This window comes from Poecilia latipinna, unplaced genomic scaffold, assembly GCF_001443285.1.
Source record: "Poecilia latipinna isolate Pla-1442-1.1 unplaced genomic scaffold, P_latipinna-1.0 Scaffold1768, whole genome shotgun sequence".
Taxonomy (NCBI): Eukaryota; Metazoa; Chordata; class Actinopteri; order Cyprinodontiformes; family Poeciliidae; genus Poecilia; species Poecilia latipinna.
This window is the reverse complement of record NW_015114384.1, coordinates 50,743-63,552: the sequence shown is the minus strand read 5'-3', so window position 1 is coordinate 63,552 and position 12,810 is coordinate 50,743. Positions and strand designations below refer to the sequence as shown.

The following is a 12,810-nucleotide window of genomic DNA, read 5'->3' as shown; positions in this document are numbered from 1 at the left end:
CATATTTAAATATGCTTAGTGGCTATAACAATAGAATAGGAATGGAATATTCTGATATCGATGTATGAAGAGCATATTACAAAGCACACAGACGTTCATAATTTATTTAATAAATTATTTAGTAATATCAATATATATTTATATAACTATACAAACACTAATAAATAAAGATTAATAATGGCACAAATAAATAATGATTAATACTGAATAATATATATATAATGTTTTCAGCCGACGAGTCCAAAATCCGATGCGAGATTCATCCGTGCTGCAGTGAATCCGTCTCTCTTCCTCTTCTTCCTCACATCGTGTCTTTAGGAAACTTTCAAAACAAAAACGGAAGATTTAGGATGTATCTTACTTTTGACAGAGTGAAAGAATATAAATAATAGTCTATACCTCCTGTGTAAACTTTGCCGGTGAATGTTATAACACATAATATAAGTTTTATAATAGGCTATGTTGTTTCATTTCTAATATAGGCTCTTGTGTCAGATAATCTAACTCAATGTTAGAGAATAATTATTTTTTTTAGATTTACGGAATCTCAGTTAGCCTTCATAGCGGGGCCGAACCCATCACACCAAGCACTGTAGCTAATATTAGCTGGTATCTCGCCGGTGGACATTATACAGTAAAGTAATATTCTAATCACAATATATACACAATAATATGTCCATCTTACTTGTGAAATGTTGTCTGTGGAGCCCTTGCATCAGTAATCCATCGACCAGAACAACAATATCCCTCAGTGCTGAGGCATCTTCTGCTGTTTTGGTTGAGCAAAGTAGGAGGGACGAAGGCTCCAAGATGGCCGCCGTATTTCCTTCGCCGGAGCAGCCTATGCGGGGTCTACTCTTATATTATGTCTATGATTACTACTACTATGATTACTAAAGTCTGTACTTTACTTAAGTAAAGTACAGATACACGAAAATTGTACTCAAGTACTTCCCACCACTGCAAATAGGTGAGTGTTGAAATTCATCCTGCAAATACAACAGGCAGAATAAATGGCTGGAAAAAGCTGAACGTTAAGTAAATGTTTTCAATCAACATACTTATTGGGAAAAAATAAAATCAAATACTCTTATGATTTAGATTGGAGTTAGAGTTATTAAGATATGTTTTGGTATATGGTAGTCCATATTAAAACTAATAACTTTTTACAACTCATCAAAAATTGTTTGAACAATGCTTTAAATGTTTTAAATATGGTTGTAATCTAAATTGTATGTCTAAAATCGTTCAAATTCAACTGAGGGCAAAGACCAAAAGGGAGGAAATGAAGCAAGCGTCAAAGCTGCAATGAGGATGAGAGGAGCAGCGCTTGTTTTTGAGCTTAGAGGTGTTGATGCTGCAGAGTGGAAGCAAGCGAGCACTAGGGAGCTAAAAGAGTGGGGGAGGAAGATGCCTGTTGTGTGTTGGGACTTGAGATGATAGCATGGAGAAGGTGAGGGCCTGTTGTTCAGTGGGACTGAGGGAGGAGAGCAGGTGGGGCGAGGGGGAGGAGAGGGAGAGACGTGTGTAAAGGGAAGAAGAGGTAGTATCGCTGGTGTATTGGGAGAAGGAAATGAGGGAACAACAAGCTTCAGCCTACTTATGTACAGTGTGCTTGTGTGTCATTGAGAGAGGGAAGGAGGAAAAGAGAGAGGGAGAGATGCTTGGGTCTTTGCTATGGGATGACAAATGTGCCAGACATAAAAGACCATAGAGCAAAGAAATCCACAGGGAGCCTCTGTACCTGTACACAAGCACATCTGCACACAGCAGCAGCAGACGACGACAGAGGCTTCAGGGAATAAACACACTAACACATGCATACAGACTGTGCAGGACAACATTTGCACTCACAAAATCAAATTTCTCCATTTGAAATTTACACTTATACTCCTTTCTATGCTTGTAAGTATCTAGTTTTGGAGCATCCAAGGCAGTTTCTTTAGTGCTTTTATTTGGAAAGAAAGTTACTTTTCTAAAGAAGGCAGATTGGCTGCAACTTCTACCAACTTTTTATGTGATTATCTTGAGATTCCAGGTTGACTGTTAAGTAATTTCAATATAACTAAAGATGTTATATCTTTTTATATAGAAAAAAAAACTAAACATAAAAAACAAAATTTACTTCCCAAAGGTCAGGGGATGATCAGTGCTAAGATGATGGTTCTTGTGTCACTTTGGTTTTAACACAGTCTTTGCCTGCAATATTTTGATCAATGATAAATATTCCTTGATGTGACATTTTCAGCTTGAATCCATGCATACACAAGGATAAAATATAAACCCAGGCTAGTATTTTAACCCAGGATCTTTTCTGTTGCAAAACAACAGCAGTAAGAAATCCACTAATGTACAACCCTAACCTTATACATCTAAAATATATAGTTTTTCAAAGAACTTATAGATTTTGTTTGTATTCATTGAGGTTTTTTCCCCTTCAAATCTTGACCAGGTTGAAAAAAATCTACAAATTATCCGCAACTCAGAGTCAAAGCTTTTTGTTGTGTTTTGTTGTGTTTTTTTAAAGGGTCCATTTTAAATAAAAGGATGCAAAAAGTTTCCATCATTTATCTTCACCAGTGTGGCAAGGGCTTTTGAAACTGCAGAGCATCCAGCAGGTGAGCGTCCATCTATCCATTAGCTACACCCACTTACCCTGAAGAGGGTCAGGGGGTTACAGCCTGTTCCTGCTGACACTGTGCGAGAGGCGGACAGCACCCTGGACACATTTCTGGTCCCTCACAGGACTAGCATACGTTCAGTCAGCCACGTACACTCGCATCTAATTTGGAAGTTCGAGACTGTGGGGGAGAAAAAAACCCACACAGGTGCATTAAAAGGGCCATGATTTGTTTTAAGCAATCCATTGAACCACTCAGACGACACAACAACTCTATTTTCCATGATACAAATACTTGCAAAAGCAGTGTGTTTTCTAGAAGAAGAAATGAAAAAAAAAACAAGTGTTTCTGTTTCTCAAGGGTTGGAAAGCTCGTCGAAAGGATGCAGTGCTGGTGGTTTGATTTCAACAAAGTTTCACAGAAGAATGTTTAATTATTTATCTTGGCCTGCTGAATGTGAAAAATACCAGATTGAGACATAACTGACTTTGCATTTAACCACAATGAAATGGTTAGGACACAGCATACTATAAACATGCATAAATCCTGATGTGAGAACCCCAGCATGTTGTTGGGAATGCACTGCATCCTTTATATATATATATATATATATATATAGGCTTTTGTCTGTATTTAACCCTGTAATATGCCAGACAAACCTAGTTAAGTGGTAATACCAAATATTTTATATCCATGTGAAAAAATGCTGCAGCATGAGTGCTGCAGATCTCATATATCAAATGTTTCAAGGTCAAAAATATGTTTTTCTTTAAAAATCTAAAAGAATTTATTAAAAGATGAAAGGTAGGATTCCCAGAAAACAAAGCTCTTTCACTTTCACATCTTTTTTTGTCACTAGGAGGCCTTAAAAACACAAGGACGGGTTTAGAAACACTCTTAAGCCTCGGAATTTTACGCATAAAACCAAACAAAATGTGCTTCTCAAAGTGGCTTACAAGCGAGACCTCGCCATGCAAGGTGGCTACCTGAGCTTCCATACCAAGTACTTTTGGGGTAAGTGCCTTGCCCAAGGACACTTGGACATGTGAAGTGAAATGAGATTAAACATCAAGCCTCAGGAATATCAGGAAACACATTCAAGCACCTGAATCCCAGCTGCACAAACACTTTACCTTCAGAATCGGCCTTCTTTTAAGGTCCATAACTATTTTCACAACATCTGGGCCCACAAGAACACACCCACATACATTTTCTGATGTGAAAATATGCAGTCACACATGCAACCACAATGGCAGTTGCAAACACACACACACACAGGCACAGCCACATGCTTATGTTAATTTGAAATCATCAACACAAGAACAAAGGCATGGCAAGAGGGCATACATAAACATTACATGTCCGCAGATTATGCAGACACATGCACACATCTGAGCTCTGATAAACACTCAAACACACACATCCACCCCATTTGCCTCATTCACAGAGGTAAGACCACGCATCATTTCACCCTCTCACTCTCTTTCTCTCTCAAGTCCCCAAATCCATGGCATATGACCTTCTGTGGGACAGATAAAGAATGTGCTTATCAGTCATGCAAATGAGGCTGAATTCATTTTCCACAACAGATGGCCCCATAGATAATGATGATGGAGGAGAGAAAATTAAATGTCTCTCGCTCGGTGACCATGGCAACCGCGCCTCTGCGGCGTAATATCAATAATAAGTGTGCCGCATAATAAGGTTGTCAGTCCTGTGAATCAAAACCTCCCATGATGGGACAGACCGAGAGGAGTGGGGGGTGTCTTGAAAAGTTTGGCTGACACTTTACAGAGGTCTGGTCAAGTTGGATCATTTAAACTTTTTCTCTCTTTCAAATATACCCACCTCTTTTTACGCTAATAGTTCTGGCAAGAGTTTAAAAAGTGGTAAGTGACGCTTTATTTGTTGCGTCTTATTTCACTGTTACTGATACTGCTATGATTGCTTTACTGGCAATAAGCGCACACAGGAAACAGCTAATTATTCCAGGGACCCTTTAATTTTTTTCAGTTTAACTGAAACACTGCATCAGCAGGAAGTCTTCAAATCCCAAAACACTAGGGACCTGCATGCTAGAGGAAACCATGAACGGACTGATTGCAATCATGATTGTAAGAATCTGGCAATATGCAAATGGGAACCAGGAGAATATACAGGATTGCAATAGCAAATAAAATTTGGCTTTGCAAATTACAAACTGAGAACAGGAGGAAAAAAACCCCAAAAAACAGGAACCGCAAAGTATAAATGCTCATAAAATTTTAGCATAGCAGATCTCAAAATTTCTTTCTTAAAGGTCCAAGGTCAACAATCCAAACAACAAGAGATGGAACAAATTCCTCCAAACGCGCCGTTTTATTAAGGAGGGTGTTTCGAGCATGGTTCTTTGTGCGGGGCTTGTGCTGTGTGGGTGGATTCATATTGGCTTTTGGGGGGCGGAGCTTTCCTGCTGGGCTATGCCCCTGTGGGTGGGAGATGCATGGCATCTGTGGTTGGAGACGTTTTTGATGTTTGTGTGCTGGTTGGTGCTGGCCATGGGGTGTGTGTATGGATGGGGTGCATGTCAGGGCTTGTGGGGGTGGGAAGTTCATGGAATTGGCACTGGAGCTTGTTGAAGGGTTGGAACTGTTTCGTTATGGAGCTGCTCTGGTTTGTTGGGCCATTTAGTCTTTTTTTTTTTTTTTTTTTTTTTTTTGGGATGTGGATGGGGTCAGACTCTGAGCCAGGGCTTATGGGCTACAGCCCAGAATGAAGGGGGCTGCCTCTTGGGATCAGAGGCTGGTTGCTCCTCTGGGGTATCATTACATGGACCTGGGAGTATAGAGTGTGCATAGTGTCCATTTTTGTTTGTGTTTACATTGAGTGCATGTGTGTATGAGTGTAAGTGTGTATGGGCATGAGTTTAGGAACGTGTGATTCTGTCTGTGTGTTCTTGTTTATCTATCAGGCTGGGTCTTGGGCTGCCCCCTTTCCATCTTGGGTCTCCCACCATATGTGGGGTCTATTTTCCCCTGTCACTTTCCCTGCCAGTGGCTGGTGCCTCTGCCTGCCGGTGTGTTTATTGGTTCTCAGTAACCAGGGCCGGCTGCTCTGGTATTTACCAGCTCACTCCTGGTGACTCCCTCACAAGGACTTTGCATTGACTTGCATTCATTTTTCATATAATTCACATGAGCATGCTCTAAAAATAGGGTTAAAGTCTACAGCTCGGTTTTATTTTTGCAAAGTCTTCAGAGAAAGGTCAACTTTTTATTTACGTACTTAACAGTAGATTATACCTATTCTTAGAAAGTGCATTTATCCACAAATTAGATGTTTTTAGATATCTTCACCCCCAAATGCTCACAAGTAAGAAATCATGACAGAAAAAGACAAACACAACAAGCATCAGAAGGTCTTTTACTTCTGCATTGCAAAAGTCTGAAAATTTATGAGGAACATCGGTAAAATCTAATTGTTTTACACCTAGTTGTGAATATTACATAGGAAAGGATTTTTAGTTGTGGGTATGCAAATTAGAAATTATTTGACTGCTTGTATATGAGTCATACCATTTCAAGAAACACTCTCAGTATGTGATCGGGAGAAACTGTTACCAGCGCTGAAGTTTTACTTTCCCAAACGAATTGAGAAAAAGTGCATGAATTGATGCACTTTGTACACTAACATTACAAAACTTAATAGCAAACACTGAGAAAATTGTAAAAGTCTTAGAGATAAAGTGGACGAAACAGCTTATTAAATGCTGTTTTAAAACTCTATCCTCCTCACTGCTGCCAAATCAACCTTGTGTTTGTTTGACAGCACCGATACATTACCTATGTCGCTTTGTACATGTATTTCACACAGATACTTCTCCAATGTTCCCAAACGGTCTAATGTGATGTCAAAGTAACCATGGGTTTGAGGTTATAGATTACAAAGCAACAAAACAATCTCAGTTCAGGACCATATTTGATTTGTTAAAATATGCAAATTTCCAACAGTGGAGCTCCAGTGTCTTTGCTTATAACCGTTAGCCTAATTACAGAGCTGATTTATTTTCCCCATTATTTCATCTCAAGCCCCAGCATTGCCGATCCTGATAAAAACAGTGATTATTACACAAGCATGAACATGAATGGAAATTTGAGCTTACACTAGATTAGTCTAATTCAAGAATTGTTAAAAAAAAAAAAGTGATAAACATTAGGTTGATTTTTGCTCTGCATGAAGTGGCATTAGTTGACTCTCTTGTCCAGCAATTTCACTTTACTGGTCATCTATTTATGCCAACTTTGTAGTTTCACTTAAACTTGGGTGCATGATACACAAACATGGAACAATTACTTCAACAACTGGCCTTTCACATTCACAAATGAATTATTCCTAATTCAGCTACAGACACACAACAAACAGAACATTTTGTAACAGCAACAAAAACGTGTTTTGTTTTTGTATGTGTGGTTTGTAATCTTTCAGCAGTTGACCATCAAACAACTCTTGGGAAGGAATTTGCCAGTTTGACCACTTGGTCTCAATATATTTGCACAAAGTGCATTTAGTGTCGTTGGTAATCATTGATGACAATGGTCTTTAATACTTTTCCGCTGCTTATGCAATAGATCCCGAAACATGCTCACCATTTTCTCATCTAGACAAAAGTATATTGGCCTTCATATAGTTTCAGAAACATTGCTAGACATTCAAGACTAAAACTCAACAGTCTCTTTTGTCTCCATGCTGTATTCATACTTGAAGCTGTAAAGAATCCATCCTGTTATCCAGCAGATAAACTTTGTCACAGAAAGCAATGGTAAAAGTTGTTTGCTGCGGATCTGCTGCAAACTGTGTCCTGCTTTTCTTAAATATAGAAATCAATAGACATACATTTTTTATACTGCTTGCACCATATTCATGTCGGAATAAACATACCAAGAACCAATTAAAATGTAGACTGAATAAACATGAAAATCAGTTGACTGTTTTTTTTTTTTTCTGTCAGAATAAAAGGCGAAGAATAAGAAACCACTGTTACCCTGCTACCCTGCAAAGACAAGCGGGTACAGATGATGGATGTCTTTGTGTGATGTCTGATTATTTCAATGTTCTTAACTTCAAATCTGTAAAGCTCTGTCAGATATTGTGGCAGGATGTCAGCTCTTGTACTATGCGTGTGTTCAGATTTAGTTAGTCCAAGTATTATAGAATTTGAACTACAATGATCAAACCTAATCTATAAAGGGAAACAAAACAATAAAAAAGGGTGCTAACACTGAAAGGAATCTCCAAAGCAGATGGGAACTCAAGCATCATTCATTGGATTGAAGCCACAGCTGCATTCACCGACACCATCGGGCCCTCTGACCACCACAAGCCAGCAAAGCCTGTGAAGTGTCTTGCCCATGGACACAACGACAGAGACAGATGGAACCGGCAATCCACCGTTTACAGAAAAAGGTTCAACCGCTGTCGCCACCGTTACCACTGGTTGGCATTGCAGTATTCTCACAGTGCGTAACTTTTCTGTAACCCGGTTCCCCCCCCCAAAAAAGAAAGAAAGCAATTTCATAAGAGTTCTAGGTGCAAAAACAACTGTTCCCTTCAACAAGCTCCAAAATATTCAGATCTGCTAACTGTAAACTCCATTGACTTACGATGTGCACTTCTGTGATACAAAGACCACCTCAAGATGACAGCTATCATGTGTCTTCCTTTACAATCCTGAAATAACAGCTTTGTGAGTTCTGAGTGAGAGGTTCAGTGACTCAGGCTGAGGAGTTTCACAAATCCTTTGTACATGCAAAAAGCCACAGAAGGTCAGTTCCATAATTTTGCCACCATCTCTAGCAGCGTTAAGACGTCTGACTCTTCTGTCTCGCTGCACCAAAGAACACAAATAACAAGACGAAGGGCACTTTCAGACTGACCCCAGTCCTCTGGGGATAATATGTACTTGAATGTTATAGGTGTTACTTGCAAAAGAAAACCGTTCTGCTTAGACATCAAACTAGTACTGCTATGTTTCCAATGCATGTACGTACGCTTTTGTTGTTTTTTACAGCTGAATTTGTATTTATGGTCTAGATGAGAACAAGACAGCACAATAACCTTGCAAAGTTGTAAAATCCTCTCTTAGAGCCCCCCCAAGACTTTTACCACCTAGTTGATGTTTCTCCATGGTCCTTTAAGCGCTGCAGCTTCACCAAGGCTACCATAATTTTGGAGCCAGATACCTTTTTTATTTAAGCCCATGAACAACCAATTGGTGGAAGCATTTTACCTTTTCAAAACCACACGCAATTGACAGTTGATATCAAAAAGCAAGACAAAACCTTATATGAAAAAAAAAATGAACAGGATCACACTCATTTTTTTGTTCAAAAGTATTTGCAAACCATACAACTTTAAAAAGCCCATCTCTGACTTTCTGATCATTCACTCTTGGATTTAACTTTTTCTTGCTGGTTTAATCAACTCCTTAACTGGGTTCAAAAAACCTTGGTTATATAAACATGTAAACAGGGTTGTTTTTGCACCCTAGGATGAAGCACCTTTTACAATCTAGCCTCCAGTTGAAGCATCTACTGTCCCCGAAGGGAGACAATACATGCTAGAATGGAAGCGGTTATAAATGTAAATGTTGTCATCAAACACCACAAACTTCTCCACTAACGATTCACTCCAGCTGCTGCCATCACAACACATCCGCCTCCAACTTGTAGAGGCGAGGAGCTTGGGGCTTTTTTTTTTTTTTTCTTGTTTTGTTTTTTTTCACATATAAACTTAAAGAAAAAAAAAAACAGATGACTTTCTGTTTCTCTGGGCTCTGGGTCTTGTGCTCCTTCAACCGGTTGGAGATCTTTGTGAGTTTAGTTCAGATGCAAGCAGGAGTCAGATGGCTTGGAGAGATTTATAGAACTGCCAAATCACTGTAATGATCTCCCACTGTGCAAGTATCTGTCATAGGTCAAAGCTGAAAAAACTTATTTAAAACAGCACGCTTTCTAGTAGATTTAGATGAACTGATTCCTCTTTTCATTTATTTTTGTTCCGTTTGCACAAAGTTTTTGGTAACTTTGCAACAATACTGACTGAAATCTTTATTCACGGTAGAATTCATAGCACTGGCAAGTTGTTACATTTTATTAGATTACAAACACAAACTTTGATGTATTTTATTGTTGTTAAATGTGATTGACCAACACGATGTAGTGCATAGCTGTGAAGTGAAAGAAAAAAAATGATACATGATCATCATACATACATACATGTTCTAGACTTCATATATTTTAACTCCATTTCGTTAATGTTTTCATCACATTCTATGTATACTCATGTATATCTTTTTTTTTTCATGTTACTGGTATGTAAAGTAGCCATTTAACCTATTTCCACAAATATGTTTGCTAACGAGTCAAAAATGTATATAGAAGGCAAAACAGTTCAATAAAATATGCATGTATTTGTTTAACATTTACACTTTTTAGGAGCAGATGTATTATTGCAGGTTTTAATGCATTATCTAACTATCTTTCTTTGCTCTGCATGTCATCCACTCCATCTGTCTCTCTTTCTCTTCTCCTGCCTCATCATGCACTCTCGCCCCCTCTTTTTCCTCTGTGTCTACCAACCAGACGCTCTCAATATAGCCCCGCTCATAAACACAAAGAGAGACGGAGGCAGAGATGGAGAGACGGTAATAAAAACGAGAGCGGGACAGACAGGCGAGAGACTGAGATTGGGGGTGAATGAGTAGGAGGAGAGCAGCAGGAAGGAGAGGACATGCTCATGTATCCCAGCCTACGTGTGTGCATATCAGCATGTATGATTGAAAGAGCAAGAATGGAGGCGGGGCAGGCAAACCAAGCAGGATGGTGAAGTCAATGAGCAAGACAGTTGGAGAGAGAGAAATGAAAAGGGAAATGGGGGGGGGAAGCAAGAAATGATGCAAGACAGCAGGAGAAAGGAAGCTGAGAAAATTAGAGGCTATGATAAAGTGAAGGAAGGAAGAATGAATCAGAAACAGAAGCGATTGCACTGAAGGCCAGGCTGTTCTACTTTGTGTGAATAATGAATATTCTCAGAGCATGGGTCTGCAACCTGCGGCTCCAGGGCCACATGTTTTGGCCCCTCCGCTGCGGCTCTTATAAAACCTGTGTAGGCAACATTATGTAGGCAATAACATATACAAAAGGTAAAGCAAATAAAATCATAAAGTTGACTTTTCAAATTACATACGTTTTTTTTCCTTCCTCATCTTAACCTGGTCCCTTCCAGTGAAGTCAGCAGTCTACTGGAAGCTATAATTACAGGAAGTGAAGTAACACTTCCTCCTTTTGCTCCTTCAACACCAATAAGATTAGTTTACAAACTAAGTACAGTGCAGAAATTAATGTTTCTAAATAAATACAATGTTAAAGTAACAAAACTTGTCAGAGTTGATTTAAACCAAGACGTTATCTTGAATAATCTGTAAAAGTGAAAAAAGAAAAGATATATAAATTTGGCTAAACATAAATGTTAACTGAAATACCTTTACTAAATGTGTTCTCATCCATTTGACAGCAATGGATGAAAACAATACTCTTATTTTTTTAATGTTGTTTTTTTTACTTCAAACAATGTAAAAATAAATGTAAATTTTATTTAAAAGTTCTTAGTCACAAAATAAATCATTTAACACATGTTAATAGGGTATATTTTTATATTGCTCCAGATAAATATTATTTTGTAGCAGAAGGGGCAAAGGTGACTCTTGGAATTGAGCATTTGCTGACAATGCAGTAGACAAGAAACATTCCTGAATTACAGTGCACTCTAACTGGATTTGATGGATGTACAAACACCTCAGAGTATTTAAGTTTTAAAGCATAACACCATTAATGTAAAAAAAAAAAAAACAGTATAGCTGTGCCTTTTCAGCCACACAGAAAGTTGTCTGCCTGTATGTGTCATGTGAATTTAAGTCTTTATTTAGCAGATTGCCTCCAACTTCCCATTAACCTTGAGCACACAGGCTTGTAAGACAGAAATGTGTGAATGGCTGGCAGAGAGAGAGAGAAAGATTGAGACTGAGAGAGAAAGAGAGAGAGAGAGAGAGAGAGAGAGAACACAACATTGTAATTACCGGCTACATGCTGGCTGGCAATCATAGCCACTCTCCTCCTCACTTGTGTTTCTTCCCTTCTCCTACCTCCATCCTCATCTTCTGCAGACCTCCGACGTCTTTTCCGCTCTCCCTCTCTCTTCTTTTCTGTCGCACTTGCTGGGGGTCTGAACAGGCCTCTGCAGGCAGGGTGCAGCTTTTTGCATGGGTACCTGCTGAGCAGACATCGATGTAGATGTACATTTTAGTTATCGAACATCCACTTTCTGCTTTGCAGAAAATTGCACAGACTGAGGATGGGAGCTTGGAATAATTACAGCCATCACCATCCCTGGGTATGTAGATGATGCATCAGCCCCGTGGTGGTCTTTGTCTCCTGCAGGTATGCATAATGCTTGCTCGGCTAATGGCTCCATTAGGGCACTGTCATGTCAGGAAAGAAAGCTTGGAAGCTGCATACTTTTAGACTTTCCAAGTTATGTACTTACTGACACCACAATGTGTGCTTGTTATGGTAATCTTTAGTTATTCATTTTTTTTTCTTTTAACACTTTAGATTTCTAACAAGTTCATCATTAGTTAAACTGAAAAAACTTCACACATTGGTGGGGCAAAACAGCAACTAGTGTTGTTCCAGTCTCTAAATCTTTGGATTCTTCCTGATTTTTCTTGACTTGGTCTTTTTATCAAGTACTGCAACTCCTGAAATATCCTGTTTTTATGACCACCTGCTAGCTGAATGGACATTGTAGAGGATCTGCTCTGTTTTTACCGCAGCACTGTTGGTAGAAAGATATTTTCTTGCCAGGTTTTCAGACAGACACATCTACCCAGACAAAATAGTTTGCAGCAGCACTTGCAGTTGAGAGGCTTTTAAAGCTGTGACTAATACTCTCATCGCACTATTGCAGATCTACCTTGAAATTTGCTGCCTTATGTAAATAATGCTACAGCAGCACCTTGTTACACATCTGATATTGCAGCAAAAACACACAGCTCACCAGCAAAGAAAATGTATTTACTGCATCATACATGTAAAACATACCCCTAATCTAACCCTAACTAAACTGCACAAAAACCCCTAAAGCTTGAAGATGT

General features: G+C 38.9%; 1 protein-coding gene across 1 annotated transcript in view; it reads right to left on the bottom strand.

Moving 5' to 3' along the window:
• The window catches only part of LOC106965119 (GDNF family receptor alpha-4-like), a 53,847-nt gene extending 41,892 nt beyond the window's left edge, over nt 1-11,955 (bottom strand). The window contains exon 1 of the mRNA XM_015061025.1: nt 11,800-11,955. Within this exon, the coding sequence (XP_014916511.1) occupies nt 11,800-11,955 (156 nt within the window). The remainder of the gene's footprint in view (nt 1-11,799) is intronic.
• Between the last annotated feature and the right edge of the window lie 855 nt (nt 11,956-12,810).